Source organism: Rhinolophus sinicus, linkage group LG03, assembly GCF_036562045.2.
Source record: "Rhinolophus sinicus isolate RSC01 linkage group LG03, ASM3656204v1, whole genome shotgun sequence".
Taxonomy (NCBI): Eukaryota; Metazoa; Chordata; class Mammalia; order Chiroptera; family Rhinolophidae; genus Rhinolophus; species Rhinolophus sinicus.
In genome coordinates, this window is record NC_133753.1 from 192,317,888 (window position 1) to 192,331,631 (window position 13,744).

General features: G+C 38.3%; 1 protein-coding gene across 3 annotated transcripts in view; it reads left to right on the plus strand.

Annotated features, from left to right (window-relative positions):
* Nucleotides 1-13,744, plus strand: part of CTNND2 (catenin delta 2) — an 826,448-nt gene that overhangs the window by 484,711 nt on the left and 327,993 nt on the right. For all 3 annotated transcript variants that reach the window (XM_074329072.1, XM_074329071.1, XM_074329073.1), the window contains 2 exons: nt 739-933; nt 11,155-11,410. In XM_074329072.1, the coding sequence (XP_074185173.1) occupies nt 739-933; nt 11,155-11,410 (451 nt within the window). The remainder of the gene's footprint in view (nt 1-738; nt 934-11,154; nt 11,411-13,744) is intronic.

Consider the following 13,744-nt stretch of genomic DNA (forward strand, 5'->3'; position numbering starts at 1 on the left):
TGACACATAATTTACAAGGACCACAAGGCAAGTGATGTGTAGCCTCAATTTACCAATTACATCAATTATTCACCAGCATTTGTGCCTTCTTCACAGGAAGGTAGACTAAATGCTGATGCTTCGATTTGGAGGGTAAAAGTAAGGGAAAATATAACTCGAAAACCCTTTTCTGTAGAACCTGCTTCCCTCGGAGACTTAGGCTGTTTTAAGTCTGAACGTGTTGGTTCATTCATTGTCCAGGGAAAAACTGCTGATGGGAACAAACTCCGGTTCACTTTTCAGGAATGACATCAGGATGGCTCATCGTTGTGGTTTGTTCATTTGCTCGTCACTTTCATCATTTCTGTTGTAAAACTGAAGGTGCAAGAACTGCGGGATAATAGCAGGTGTTTAGGTTTGACTGTGTGCGTGGTCCCTTTTGTGAGGAAGCCAGGGACATTCATTAGGCTGAGAGAAACGGTGTTTGGCTGGCCCTGTTCTGCGTGGATTGATCTCAGAATCATTATCATCCTCAGGGAGCTCAGCTTTGGGAGCAAATCAAGGCATCTGGGTGATGCTGATAAGCTGATTAACTTGACGTATTGCTGCCAGTTCATGTTATTTATTGTATTTTCTGCAGCTTTCAACATTTCTGTCAAAAATGTATATATATATATATATATATCGAGTACATCATTGGTAAAACAAGTTCTGTGTGAGTGTTGGTCGGGCCTTATGTCTCCTGTTCCTCTATTCCAGCCGGGTCCCGGGCCTCGTACAGCAGCCAGCACGGCCACCTGGGCCCGGAGCTGCGGGCCCTGCAGTCCCCCGAGCACCACATAGACCCCATCTATGAAGACCGCGTCTATCAGAAGCCCCCCATGAGGAGTCTCAGCCAGAGTCAGGGGGACCCTCTGCCGCCAGCACACACCGGCACCTACCGCACGAGCACAGGTGTGTATTCAGGACCCCGCTCGGTGGCCTGTCCGAGGTGGGTGGCTATGGTGGGGAACTTCCCTATGCTCCATTGTAAAAGGAGAGTGTGTGTTTGTGTGTGTGTGTGTGTGTGTGTGTGTCCGTGTCCTCTCCCCCCACAAGCATTAAGACCCGCTTCTATCATTAATGTCTGTGATGATGACAGAAACCAAATCTGACTCCAGCTAGCTCCCTGAGTATATTGTAAATGAAAGAAGTACCATGGGGGTTGTAAATTTACTTTGTCAATCCGGCAAATTGAAGGAGGCACTACTATTTTGGACAATGTTAGTAATGTATTTTATGAATATAAGTACTCTGAGAAAGCACAGTCATTATATAGGACATAAAAGGCATATGCCCAATTCTGATAAGTGTTTTTTAATGCTATATAACTTATTTGGCAAGCTTGGAGAAGAAACATACTTACTAAAAATGTGGCATATTTTGTGTATTATTTCATACCCACTGTTAGGTTGAATCATATAAAATTATTATTTAAAGGATATTGGCCATTGTATATGATTCAATCAACTATGTAGCTCTCCTGGATTAAATAAAAAATTTGGATTGAACATCACCATAGGCCGCATGAAAAAGACAAGTGTTTTGCCAGAACATGTAGCCATTTGCAAAATAACTGGTCAAATGTCATGATTAAATGTGCTGGAGAACACTTACCTTAACTACAAAATCAATATAATTAAGAAAATGTTGAGAATTGCACTTATAAAGTGTCACATTGCTAAGTAAACTTAGAAAATATTATGTAGCTGATTTGCAGACAGTGGTGCTCGCTCGTTCCTTTCTGATTGGTCTAGGACTTGGCACACAGGGCTTTGCACCTTCAGACTGTTGTAACTTCTAGTTACCAGGAAGTAGCGCGTAGCAATTTTGTTAAATGGCATTATGATACTAAATTACACGTTTGGAAGTCCAGGCCAGCTAAGTTGCTTTTATAGTTGATTATTGATATTTGCATTTCAATATTCACTGCATCATAGGGAAAGAGGCCCAAAATACTCTTTATTTTATTTTTGACATCGTAAATGCCATCCAATGCTAATAATATATATTTGGTATTTGGCTTAGATGGAAAAGAATACCCATTTATTCTTCTGTCAGAATTTCTCACATTTAGTACCTTACTTAGATCCCCCGCCTGTCTGTGGTTGGGCTATTTTAACATTTAGTTTGTTGCATATTATTAACCAAGGTAATTTTATTTCCACGCATCCCTTGTAAAAGACAAAGATAACAACCTCAGCAACGTTCAATATCTAATTTGACTAAAACCTGACAACAAAAGGGATTCTGTTGATTCTGTTCCACATTCATATGCTCTTAGAATTATCTTGTTAATAAACTTCTGGCAGGTTAATGAAAAATGAGCTACAATAAAAAAAAACTTCCTTCACCTATGTCAGATTGAGACAGAAGGCATTCACACTTTTCAAAAAAAAAACAAAACTGGAGAGTTTTCTCTAAGCCAGGGGTTGGCTCACGGTGGCTCATGGGCCAAATCTAGCTAGCCACCTGTTTCAGTAGCACTAGTGAGCTAAGAATGATTATTACATTTTTAAATGATTTATGATCAAAAGATAGATACTATTTTGTGATATGTAAAAATTATAGGAACCCAAATTTCAGTGTCTGTAAATAAAGTTACTGGAATACAGCCGCACCCACTCATCTGTGGCTACTTTCCCATTACAGTGGCCGAGTTGAGTAGTTGTGACAGATACCAGATGGTCGGCACAGCTGAGAATATCCACTTTCTCACCCTTTAGAGAAAGTTGGTGGACCCCTGCTCTAAGCCATCAGTGGAGAACCATGCTGAATGGGTGAAGCGGTGTTTTTCTGTGTTGCCTCCTAGGAGGGAAGGCAGCAGTGTCCTCCAAAGAGACACTTAAAAGTGCCCTTTCGAAAGGGGAAACCTGTTTGCCTGGGCTTTTCCCAGTAATAAAAATCTCTGCCGTGGCAGAGATCTGCTAAGGGTGTGACACCCAGATGTCCTAGACCCCATTGCAGCCTGCACCTTGGAACTTGAGGCACTTTTGAGGAAATTTGCTGATTTATGCAACACTATGGAAATTTCCAGAAGTGCATGGATGGCCTCTTTGGGTGACAGGTGGGAAGAAGCCACCTCTTTCCAGCTCCTAAGCATAAAGCCACAGGCTCTCTTCCCTGCACCACCTACCCAGGTTACTCCCTATTTCTACACTTAATTAATTTCATTTGAAATCCTTACACTTTCCCAGCCAACCCTGCAACTCCAGGAACTTTCTCAGTCAGAACCCATGTATCTGAGAAAATACCTTAATGTGGATATGTCTTTTACTTATAAATTATATATATATATATATTATACATTAGTAAAATATATCCAGTAACAAGTCAAGATTAAAAGTTGATATAAAGAAACATTGTAAGATGGCTTTCCCATATCCAAGGAGACATTTTCACCCCTGCTGTATTGCACACCCCACACTGGAGACCACTGGCAAAGACCTTGAACAGGCTTCCAGGGCCAGAGCAAATACCCTGCCTCCTTAGCAAAAGAGGACATGTTCTAATGAGGCCCGTTAGACTGGAAGTATTCAGGGGCCACTGGCTTTGGGCTCAGACTGGTGGCTGAGTGGCTTGAGCGACCAGGCTTATCTGTGCCCTGTTAGGTAACAGTTCACTGTCTGGAGTTCCTTCAGTTTCATGCCTAAAGCATTTCCAGGTAAGACTTCAGAGAGAGGGAGGCAGGCAGGGGAATTGAAGGCCAGTCATCCCTCTTCAAGGAGGTAGCACTTGGGAATGAAAACAAGTGGACTTGCCTAAACAATTAGGGAATTACTACATGGTGCCATCGTATCAAGCAAGCAAGACCGGATGACAAAAAGTGTGTAGCACATTGCAACTTGGAGGCACTGTTCTAAATGCTTCGAGTATGCTATGAATCCCGGAACCACCCTGTGATGTAGGTACTGTTATGATGCTCACTTTACAGGTCAGAATCCTGAGGCACAGAGATGTTGAGTAATTTGCCTAAGGTCACACAGGTTGTATGGAGCCAAACTTTATGCCTTCACACTCAGGCAGTCTTACCCTGGAACATGGGCTCTTAACAGTCATCTCGGTTGTATGACTGTACTTTTGTAAAAATGTAAAAACAAAATAAATACACATTTGTTTTTATCTGTAGCACTCCATAGTTTCCTGTATCCTGTTAACCAACTAATATCTGTTGAAGACACTCTGAGTGCCAGATGCACTGGCAGATCCAGAGAAGCTTAAATCTGTTCTTGTCCACGAGCATGTTCAGTTTCGTATCACAGAAAGTCATAAACATGCAAAGGAACTGGTAGTGAAAGGCAATATCTTAGAGCTAAATGAATATTTCTGACAAAATTGAAGACAACCTAACTCTGACACTTTGGGCTCAGGCCCCCCAGCCACTACAAGACAAGAAATGCAGAGCTCTTCCCAACCCAGGCCCAACAAAAGGGAGTGGGCTCTGAAGACGGCCCTCTCCCTTCCCTGGGCCCAGAGGTGCTCTTACCGTGTTTGCCCGAAAATAAGACCTAGCCAGACCATCAGCTCTAATGCATCTTTTGGAGCAAAAATTAATATGAGACCCAGTCTTATTTTAATTATAATATAATATAATATAATATAATATAATATAATATAATATAATATAATATAATATAATATACCGGGTATAATATAATATAATACCAAGTCTTATATTAATTTTTGCTCCAAAAGACGCATTAGAGCTGATGGCCCGGCTAGGTCTTATTTTCTGGGAAACATGGTAATAGGGAGTCAGAGAGAAAGTCGAGTGTCTGCCCACATGCAGGCTGGAGACAGTAGCCAGCCCGCATCATAGCCCTGGAGATCTGGCAGCCTCAGAGAAGGTAAAATTCACCTGATTCAGGTAAAAACCAGAGTCAGCACTGGTCCCTGGTCAACAGGGCTTCCCAGAGAGCATCCTCTACCAGACGTGACAGCCACCCCTTTCTTGTGGGGCCAGTAAGCTGGGAGAGAGGGAGACAGAACACACTGGATTCCCTTAATACCGTCTCCCCAGGAAGAGAGACAGAATTGTGTGAACAGCCTCAGAAAAAGCAGGCCGGTGAATCGGAGGGTGACGTGAGTGTCCCCACTTGCTTTTATAGGATGATCAGCCTAACCTCTGAGGCTGTATCTTGCACAGTGAAAATGTAAAGAGGCACTTTTAACTAGGGTGTCTGTTTGAATAAAATGTACCTTTCATCTGGGTTTAGACTTGTCAAAACCAGAGATTATGCAATGAAATGAATACAGCCAGACGAGGAATGCGTGAGCCTCGTGAATTTGCTTATGGTAAAGTCTATTAGGCAGAAACTGAATAACACAGATTTTTATTTCAAACTCAAAACACATCAATGACTATCAACTTAAGAGTCATTTGATTAACATGAACACTTGACTCTGACAACCCCCCAAACACATCTTTTTAAACTAGTGAAAATGGCCAACATCTGCTACGATGATAGACACGTGAATTTCCTTTTGGATAAATGTGATTCTAAGTGAGTGGAGAAAACAAGCTTTCTGTGATGAAAGTGTCAGCTTGTAATAAAGAGAGAATTATCGTAGATACGTTGCAAGGAGAAAACATGCTAAATATCTTTATGAGGTTGACAAGTACTGCAACATAAAAAGAAAATCTGGTGAAAATATTGCACATGTGAAGAAAGTATTTAAAAAAACCCTTAATCCTCCGCAGTGATAGCCAGTGCTTGGTAATGTCACAGGAGGATTCCAAAGGAGCTTCATAGGCATGACATTTTATTATTATTCTTCAATAATATGTAAATAATATTTTCAATTAAAATCATTATTTGATCCCACCAAAATGTGGAATATTAGCATTCTATTACTTATGAAATGCTGTTACTTCAAAGTGTAAATATCATTGCTTCCCATTAGAGAAAGTCAAATTAGATTCTCCATAAATTCTTAGTTAAAATTTTTACCCCTTTTATCAAAAAAGTCAGGGACATATTATTACCCAATTGGAAATTTTTCATGAACCCAGTGATAAATATCATCTTCAAACCAAGAGTTTCCACATGGCTACCGACATCAGCTCACCTCAAATGGTGTAAATAACAAGCCTAATTACAAACAAAGAAGGACAGTGTTTGCAAGTAGAACAGTTCCGTGGTCAAATTCAGAAACATGAACGTCACCTCCAATCGTAATGACCTGATTACTACTAAAAATTCTGCATTAAATGCCTCTCTCCACAAAGATAATATATAATGATAAAAGATTATGTTAGATTTACCCTTGAATGATTTTCCATTGAGTTTAGCATGGATCAGCCTTGCAGAAGGCAGAAAATTGGAAGACCTTTACAATTCAGTTCTAAATAATAGTACTGTTGGAAATACAGGAGTTGGGTGCTAAATGTTCCTCATTCCTAAAGTTAATAGAGTTGGACTCTCTCAAAGAATGTGGAGGCCATGCCCTTGGACCCGTTGTCACCTAAGCCATCTTTGTTTTCTGAGCTTGCAAAGGGAATTCATGTTATTTACTCAGCTTATGGCATGCTTCATTTATACTTTTGTAACATATGTAAATGTTTTCTTATTTCATATTTCTGTATATACAAATACACCTAAAAGCAAAGCTAAATAATACAAAACAACTTTTTTCTTCTTTTTGTTGAACCCTACTGTATATCCTCCCTAAGTTTCTTCATGTGCCAGAGTCTTGTATTTTATTCTGTTCTCCTTTTTTTCCGTAGTCAATAAATGATGCATGTAATGATCTAGCACCATCAAAGTACCTATAGAATATTTTATTAAAAAGGATCCCCATTCCCCTCTTCCAAATATAACGCATAGCACATGTGTTTTTTCCCCCTTTACACGCGCTTTATTTGTGTAGCTCTACAGAAAACAGATAATTTCATGAACGGCATAGACATAGGGTGAAGTATCAAGTCCACTGCTGAAGAGGCTACTTCTAAAATGTCCCCAAAGAGACCCGCATTATGATTCATTGAGTTCTGAGAGCTTATAGAGGAGAGAAGTTGCTGTTTGCAGAGCCGACGAACAGAGGAGTGTTTACAGAGCTGATGAAGCACCTTCCACTTCAAATGTTTGCCACAAGCAGGTTCAACTGAGTAGAGTAATCCTACAAGGCAGGTGATTTGGCCAACTGAGCTCTAAAACTCAACTAAGAGAAAATGTATGACAGGACAGGAATCCAGGAAAATACTATATTAAAAGGAAGAAATCTTACTAGTGTGCCCAGCATCCACTTACTCATATAAATGGAAGGCCATGGTTTGCATAAGCCCCACCAGAGTCTTCACAGGCAGGGTGAAAAGAGAGAATTTAATCTTTACGTGTTGGAGTCATTTTTTTACATCTTGCTTAAAAATACAATGCATTACGTTTGCTACTTTACTCATGGTTAGTTTGAGGTCTGTTAGAGTCTCACACATTTTCTTCTATTCGAACATATAACTTAGTCTTTAATGTAGTATATTTTTCTCCCCATTTGGATTGGTATTGTACATTATTTCATTGCATTGATCAGTCTTTAATTTACTTCAATTTGGAAGTACCAATTTGAATTCTGATTGTATATTTTGAAATGCTCATCAGCTACCTATTTATTGTGACCTAAAAAACATTTAACCTATAGAGTCAGGAATGATACTTCTGAAGGGCCATTTGACAACTGCCACTCATGTGATTTTGATTTTTTAATATGATCTTTTTAAAAGTTGTTTATTCATCTTAGATTTCATAGCCCAACCTCTGTTTTTTTAATATACTGATATGACTGATTACACTAAGACTCAATATACTTTAAAATAATATTAAGATAAATATGTGTATTTCCGTTCTTTGATGTTCATAGAAATGAAGGTTTTTTGCATAAATTTTTTGTGTAGTTTTTCTGCATATCTTAATATATTCAGTTTAATGAGGAATGGTATAAATTAGTTAACACACCAATTTGTAATAATATTTGTCAATATAATAGTCAGATCATTAAGTCCTATTATAAACCCATTTCTTCTCTATAACTTAAGTAGACATTTCCCTCACTTTTAGACTCTCATCATTTTTCTGACTTTTTTCACCATGTTATGTAATTCAGTAATAGGGATCTTTGAAGTTTTAAACCCAATCCAGTTTACAGGCGGTAGTTATAAGCATAAACTCTGGAAACAGAGAGCAAGGGTTTGAATTCCTTCTCTCCTAGATGCTGCGCAAACTCGAGGATATTATATAATCTCTCTGTGCCTCAGTTTCCCATCTATAAAGCGAGACTAAGGAGTTTGCTCTCTTATTAGGTTGTCGGAGGAACTATGAGTTCACACAAGAGTATAAAGTCTGATACCCAGTGGGAAAGGCTTTCACCCCATTGTGATATATACTGTCCTCTTTTCTAGTATCAGCTGATTTCAGCTTTGTTAATGGTAATAATTATAATAGCTCATTTGCTTAACATTTTCTAAATATTGAAAGAATAAAAAAATTAATGGCCATATCTGAACAAATACAGTCCATGTTATCTAGTACAATGATAATTAGCATGCAATTTCAGAAATAAACTTTTCGGCCAGGGGGTATTTAATATTTTCCCTTTGCTTAAAGCTAACAACAGTCCCAAGAGGCCATGTTGTTCACTTTGTAGTCAGGAAACTAGAGCTTCGAGAGCTCAGTAAACTTGTCCAACACCAAGAAGTGACCAAAAGTGAGCCCGATTTTCTAACATCAGAAGCCACGCTCTGCATAAATGCCATGGTATTTCCCCCCAAAAGGCCAAAGTAAAATACAAATATGAGCCTCATAATATTCATAAACTTCCTTCCCCCTTTTCTTCCTCCTCATGTTCTGACACGCCTTGCTCTTTCTGCTTAACCACATTTCACACCTTAGTTTCATATTTTGACACAATCTGCCTTACAGTCTTCATAATTTTTTTTCTGTTATTTACTGGGAGTGTTTTTCTTAGATTCCTCTCATTATATTCTCTTTGAGAGTTTTGTTGGGGTGGCTAGTCAGGTTGCTCACCATATCTATATATCTATATATCTATCTATATATATAGATATATCTATATATCTATATATATATATAGATATTTTTTTTTAACAAATATGTTTCTTTAGATTTCAACACTATTTCCTCATCTGTGCCATTTTGCCGCCCTTCCTGTTAATCATTGTATTTATTGTATTAGTAGTGAGTAATTTGGCATAGAAAAGGATTTTCTGATATTAGTAACCATTTTCAGTAAGCTTAAAGCTAGATATTTAATTTCCTGGATGAAAAAAAAATGCATTTATGAAAAAAATGTCAGGTGTACTTAGTTTTTCCCTTTTGCCCTCGATTTGCTGGCTAGCTCATCACAACTCTTCTAGAAAATGAAATTTTGTTTACCTCTGTGCATTTCTTTTTTCAAGAGCAAGGCTATGCCTGGCCTAAATTTGAAACCCCTGTCACCATAATATAAAACACATGGTTCATATATGTTTAAAGCATGAATTTTAAATAAACATGTTTATAATGTTTTCAAGAAAGTATAAATCTTCCAGAAATTGCATAAAGACATAAGAGAGCTTTTCTGGTTGTGAATTTAATGTTTTTTGGTCTAATTTGATCGTTTGGAAACTTAATCCATTAGAACAAGCCTCGTCATTTCATAACACGGCTCCTCTGGGAATATACACAATTTAGAAAGATTTTCTGAAATATTTTTCTAGTTTTCATCATGTCATGGTGTCTGTTTTCCTAATTTGGGTTATTATAAAAATTAAGTATTAAAAGTTTATTGGAAATGAAAAGCACTAAACGCTTAATTTAAAACCAGTTCTCAGTATTAGAATATATTCCTCTAGTTTCACTTTGCAGTGGTTTTTTGTTTTTTGTTGTTGTTGTTGTTTTGTCATTTCAACATAATTTCCTTAACTTTTTGTAACAGTTGTTTTCTCAATGTGACAATTTCTTTCGTGCTTGGTTTGGCATATGTCCCTTAATATAAGACAGGATAAAAGAAGCTCTAGCATCACCCACCAAGAAGCACTCAGGAAGTCTAAGTTGTGGGGGGTGATTTATAACTGGAACGTATGACCATATAGCGCTCCCCGAATCTAAATGGGCATTCCAGACACTAGACCCTGGCTGTATTGCTGTATTTTGGATGTATTCTGATCTGCAATGCCAGGAAGCAAATATCCCATCTAAAATTGATCCTGGCTGAAAATTGTTGCAGCAATTAATAACTGGTCACATGCTATTAATATGAAAGATGCTATTTTCATCATATAGGTCAGCTACACCTTAGGCAACAACTATTATTGAGATCCAGGAAAATCTCAAATATAATGACATGAACGAACTAAAAAAATAAAAAAGAAAATAAACCTAGGCCAGGAAACAAAAGACTGAAGTTCAGTTTGGAAATAATCCCGCTAACTTTAGTAACTGGTGTAAAATACTCTGGAAAAGCCAAGTCAGCCCCTTAGTTTGTCTGTTCCAGTTGGGTTGCTCTTCCCTTTCTCCTGCACACCTACCCTTCACCAGATTCATTTGTTACTATGACAGCTTTTATCAAAAGAGGCACGTGAAAATTTCAGGGAGTAGGTCCACAGGGACTGGAGCGGTACTGCACCCCCATATATGTAGTCCCTCTCACTTATTCTTTTTATGCAGGAAATTAACTACATTACTCAATTTGTTTGAACAAAGTAATAAACTTCATGTAACATCACGTGAATATACATTTTCTGAATTTTCTCAGCGTGAACAACAGTTACCTGTCTGTGATTCCCTGTAAAATACACCCTGTATAGCTTCTGGGTTTTAGTTTCACACAGTTTACATTTCAGAATAACAAACTTTCTCTCGGATGTTGGTAAATCATAAATCAGATGCATTTTACCCCCTGGCCGAAAAGTTTATTTCTGAAATTGCATGCCAATTATCATTGTACTAGATAACATGGACTGTATTTGTTCAGATATGGCCAGTAATTTTTTTATTCTTTCCAACCCTTGTTTTGTTTTGTTTTATTTTTTATGTGTGTAATTCGTCCCCGCGCCCCCCCACCCCCACCCCCGCCTAGACTTGGTTAACCATTTCAGTGAGTAGGTCCTCAATTTTTCGCTTTGTCCCTCCTTTCCTGTCCTAGCCCCATCTTCCCCTGGTGTCGACTCCGTCCCCTTGCAGCGAGCAGGCAGCCAGCATGGCCCCCAGAACACCGCCGCGGCCCCCTTCCAGAGAGCCAGCTTCGCCGCAGGCCCTTCCTCCAACTACGCGGACCCCTACCGCCAGCTGCAGTATTGTCCCTCGGTTGAGTCTCCATACAGCAAGTCCGGCCCTACCCTCCCGCCCGAAGGCACCCTGGCCAGATCCCCGTCCATTGACAGCATTCAGAAAGACCCCAGGTGGGTACAAACCTTTTCCTACATGTCTGAAGAGGTTTTCTAAGCAGACATTGGTATGATGTTATTTTTTTCCTGCATTGCTTTATTGCATTCGTGTTATGGGCTGAGTATGAAAGGATTGACTTTGGTTGGGTTTTATCCCTTTGTGTCTGATTTGGAGTATGAGTGTTTGTCATGGATCCCTACTGTGTTGTGTGGTTCAACAGCAAATAATACAGATGATCTTTTGATCGGAACATCGGTAGGTGCTTGGCGTTTCAGCTATTTGATAAGATCTAGAACAGCTCTGTTTAATGCAGAGGACACTGACGATTGGGGATGATCTCATCTGACTTCCACTGTTGTGGACTAGGCGTTTTCTTGTCTCCGTAGAAGCAGGCTTTGTCGCCATGTATGTTTCTGTTTACCAGAGTGTAACGTGGCACGCCTGACAGGTTGTACTAAACATTGACATTCAGAAAATCCATATTCTCTTCATGTTTCTGTGTCTGAAAATAAACACGAGGTTAAAATTGTTTGAGCAATGATAAAAACTTGAATATAATGCAGTGAAGCAATTGTTAGTATTGAGATGTGTTTCTTTTGGGCTTTCTTTTTTGAACAAGGACAACGGATTTAGTGACGCTCTACTTCTGATGTCGGAGTTGAATTCCTATAGAGTGAAATGATGTTTTATTCATAGTTATGTGATTTATGCTGATGGAGTCCCATATAGAGAGATATATGTGCATCTGTGAATACCATAGATATGTCAGATTTCTTTGTAGCAGGGCATGTGACTTGACTCTGGTACTTGAAATTCGTTTCCAGGAATTTGCTCTGATAGAGCACATGAGTACTGCATTGAGGGGTTTGCATAGATTGTTTTAAAAGAAGAAATCACTTCTACAAACATAAAGGCAGATTGGGACCATTTTATGGTATTCGTTGAGATTCCTTTAGCACAATTCAACCCGCCTTGGAGGGTCCATGTTAAATACTCTTATCAGGTAGAACCGCCATTGTAAATGTGAATTGTAATAAATGCTCACTATTAGCTACTAGAAATGAGAAGTATGCTTACATTCACATTGTTCAGTGTCCTGCTTATCCAGGTTTTCCATCTCAACAGCCATTTCTGTAGTCTCGGTCCTAAACCCACCCCAAATCCTTAAGTGTTCTTCACATGTATAGATACGTAGAATGTTCTTCAAATAACACCTCAACACTCTCTATTTGTCAGTAATTTTTCTTGACGTGCTACTGAAAACTTATAGAAATAGAATAACAGTAAACTCTTAAGAAATCCTAAAAAGAAAAATATATAATTGAATCGGCATTGCTTTATTTAACATTGCATATTTAAACTGAGGATAAGTGTTTTATCTCCAGTGGAAAGGTTTTAAATTTTCATATTAGGGGAATTTGGCTTAATAAGAAACCAAATTTATGTTTCTCTAGCTATAGATAAGCCTCTTTATTTTCTACTGTGTATTAAATGCATTTTATTTCACTAAGTGGCATATCCTTTCCATTTCGTATTACTGTCACTTTTATAGCCTTTTTTCTTCCTCTAGTATATAGTCACAGCTCTCAGCTTTTCAAGTTATGGATTATGTCACTTATATTTATTGAGAGCATACTATAAACCAAAAAAGAGAAACACCAATATAAAATGCTAGAATGAATCAGAGAATGTTGGCCACTAATCTTTGTATGTGTAAAATTTATATGCAGATTAGAATTATATGAATTACAGATTCACTGTGTTATTTTCAAAAATGCTAGGCGTTGGCCTTAAATATGTGTTAATTCTGAGGAAAGAAATTGTACCAGCATTCTAAGCTCAGCTACACAAGCAAAACAAACAGAACCAGATCTAGGGCCAGAAGTGGCCAGCTGTGCCTTCATTTTAAAGGGAATAATAGATAGCCTGGCATCATGCAAAATGGATGGAGTATAAAACACAATAAGGCTCTGCTTATAGAATTTTCTTTATAAAATAAAGGACTCTGTGAAAGTGTTCAGATTTATTTGAGAGACATCCCAAATCTAACATTCAAGCCCAATTTTTCTAATTCTTTTATATCAAGATTTTTCCATCTTCCTTCCAATAATGAATTTTGATTCTCCCCTAGTGACTATTACTAGAACTAATATGTTTAACCCCTAGGCTTCAGATATGTTTACTTTGGCGTTATGGCTTACAATGTCAACTTTTTCAGTCTTTAGACTTCTTTCAGCTTTCATACATATGTTTTTAGAGGGACTGTCTTAAAATTTTAATCACCATTAAATACCAGCCATGTAAGCCGCTTTACTATTACACACATCTTCATAGCGCACTTCTCAAAG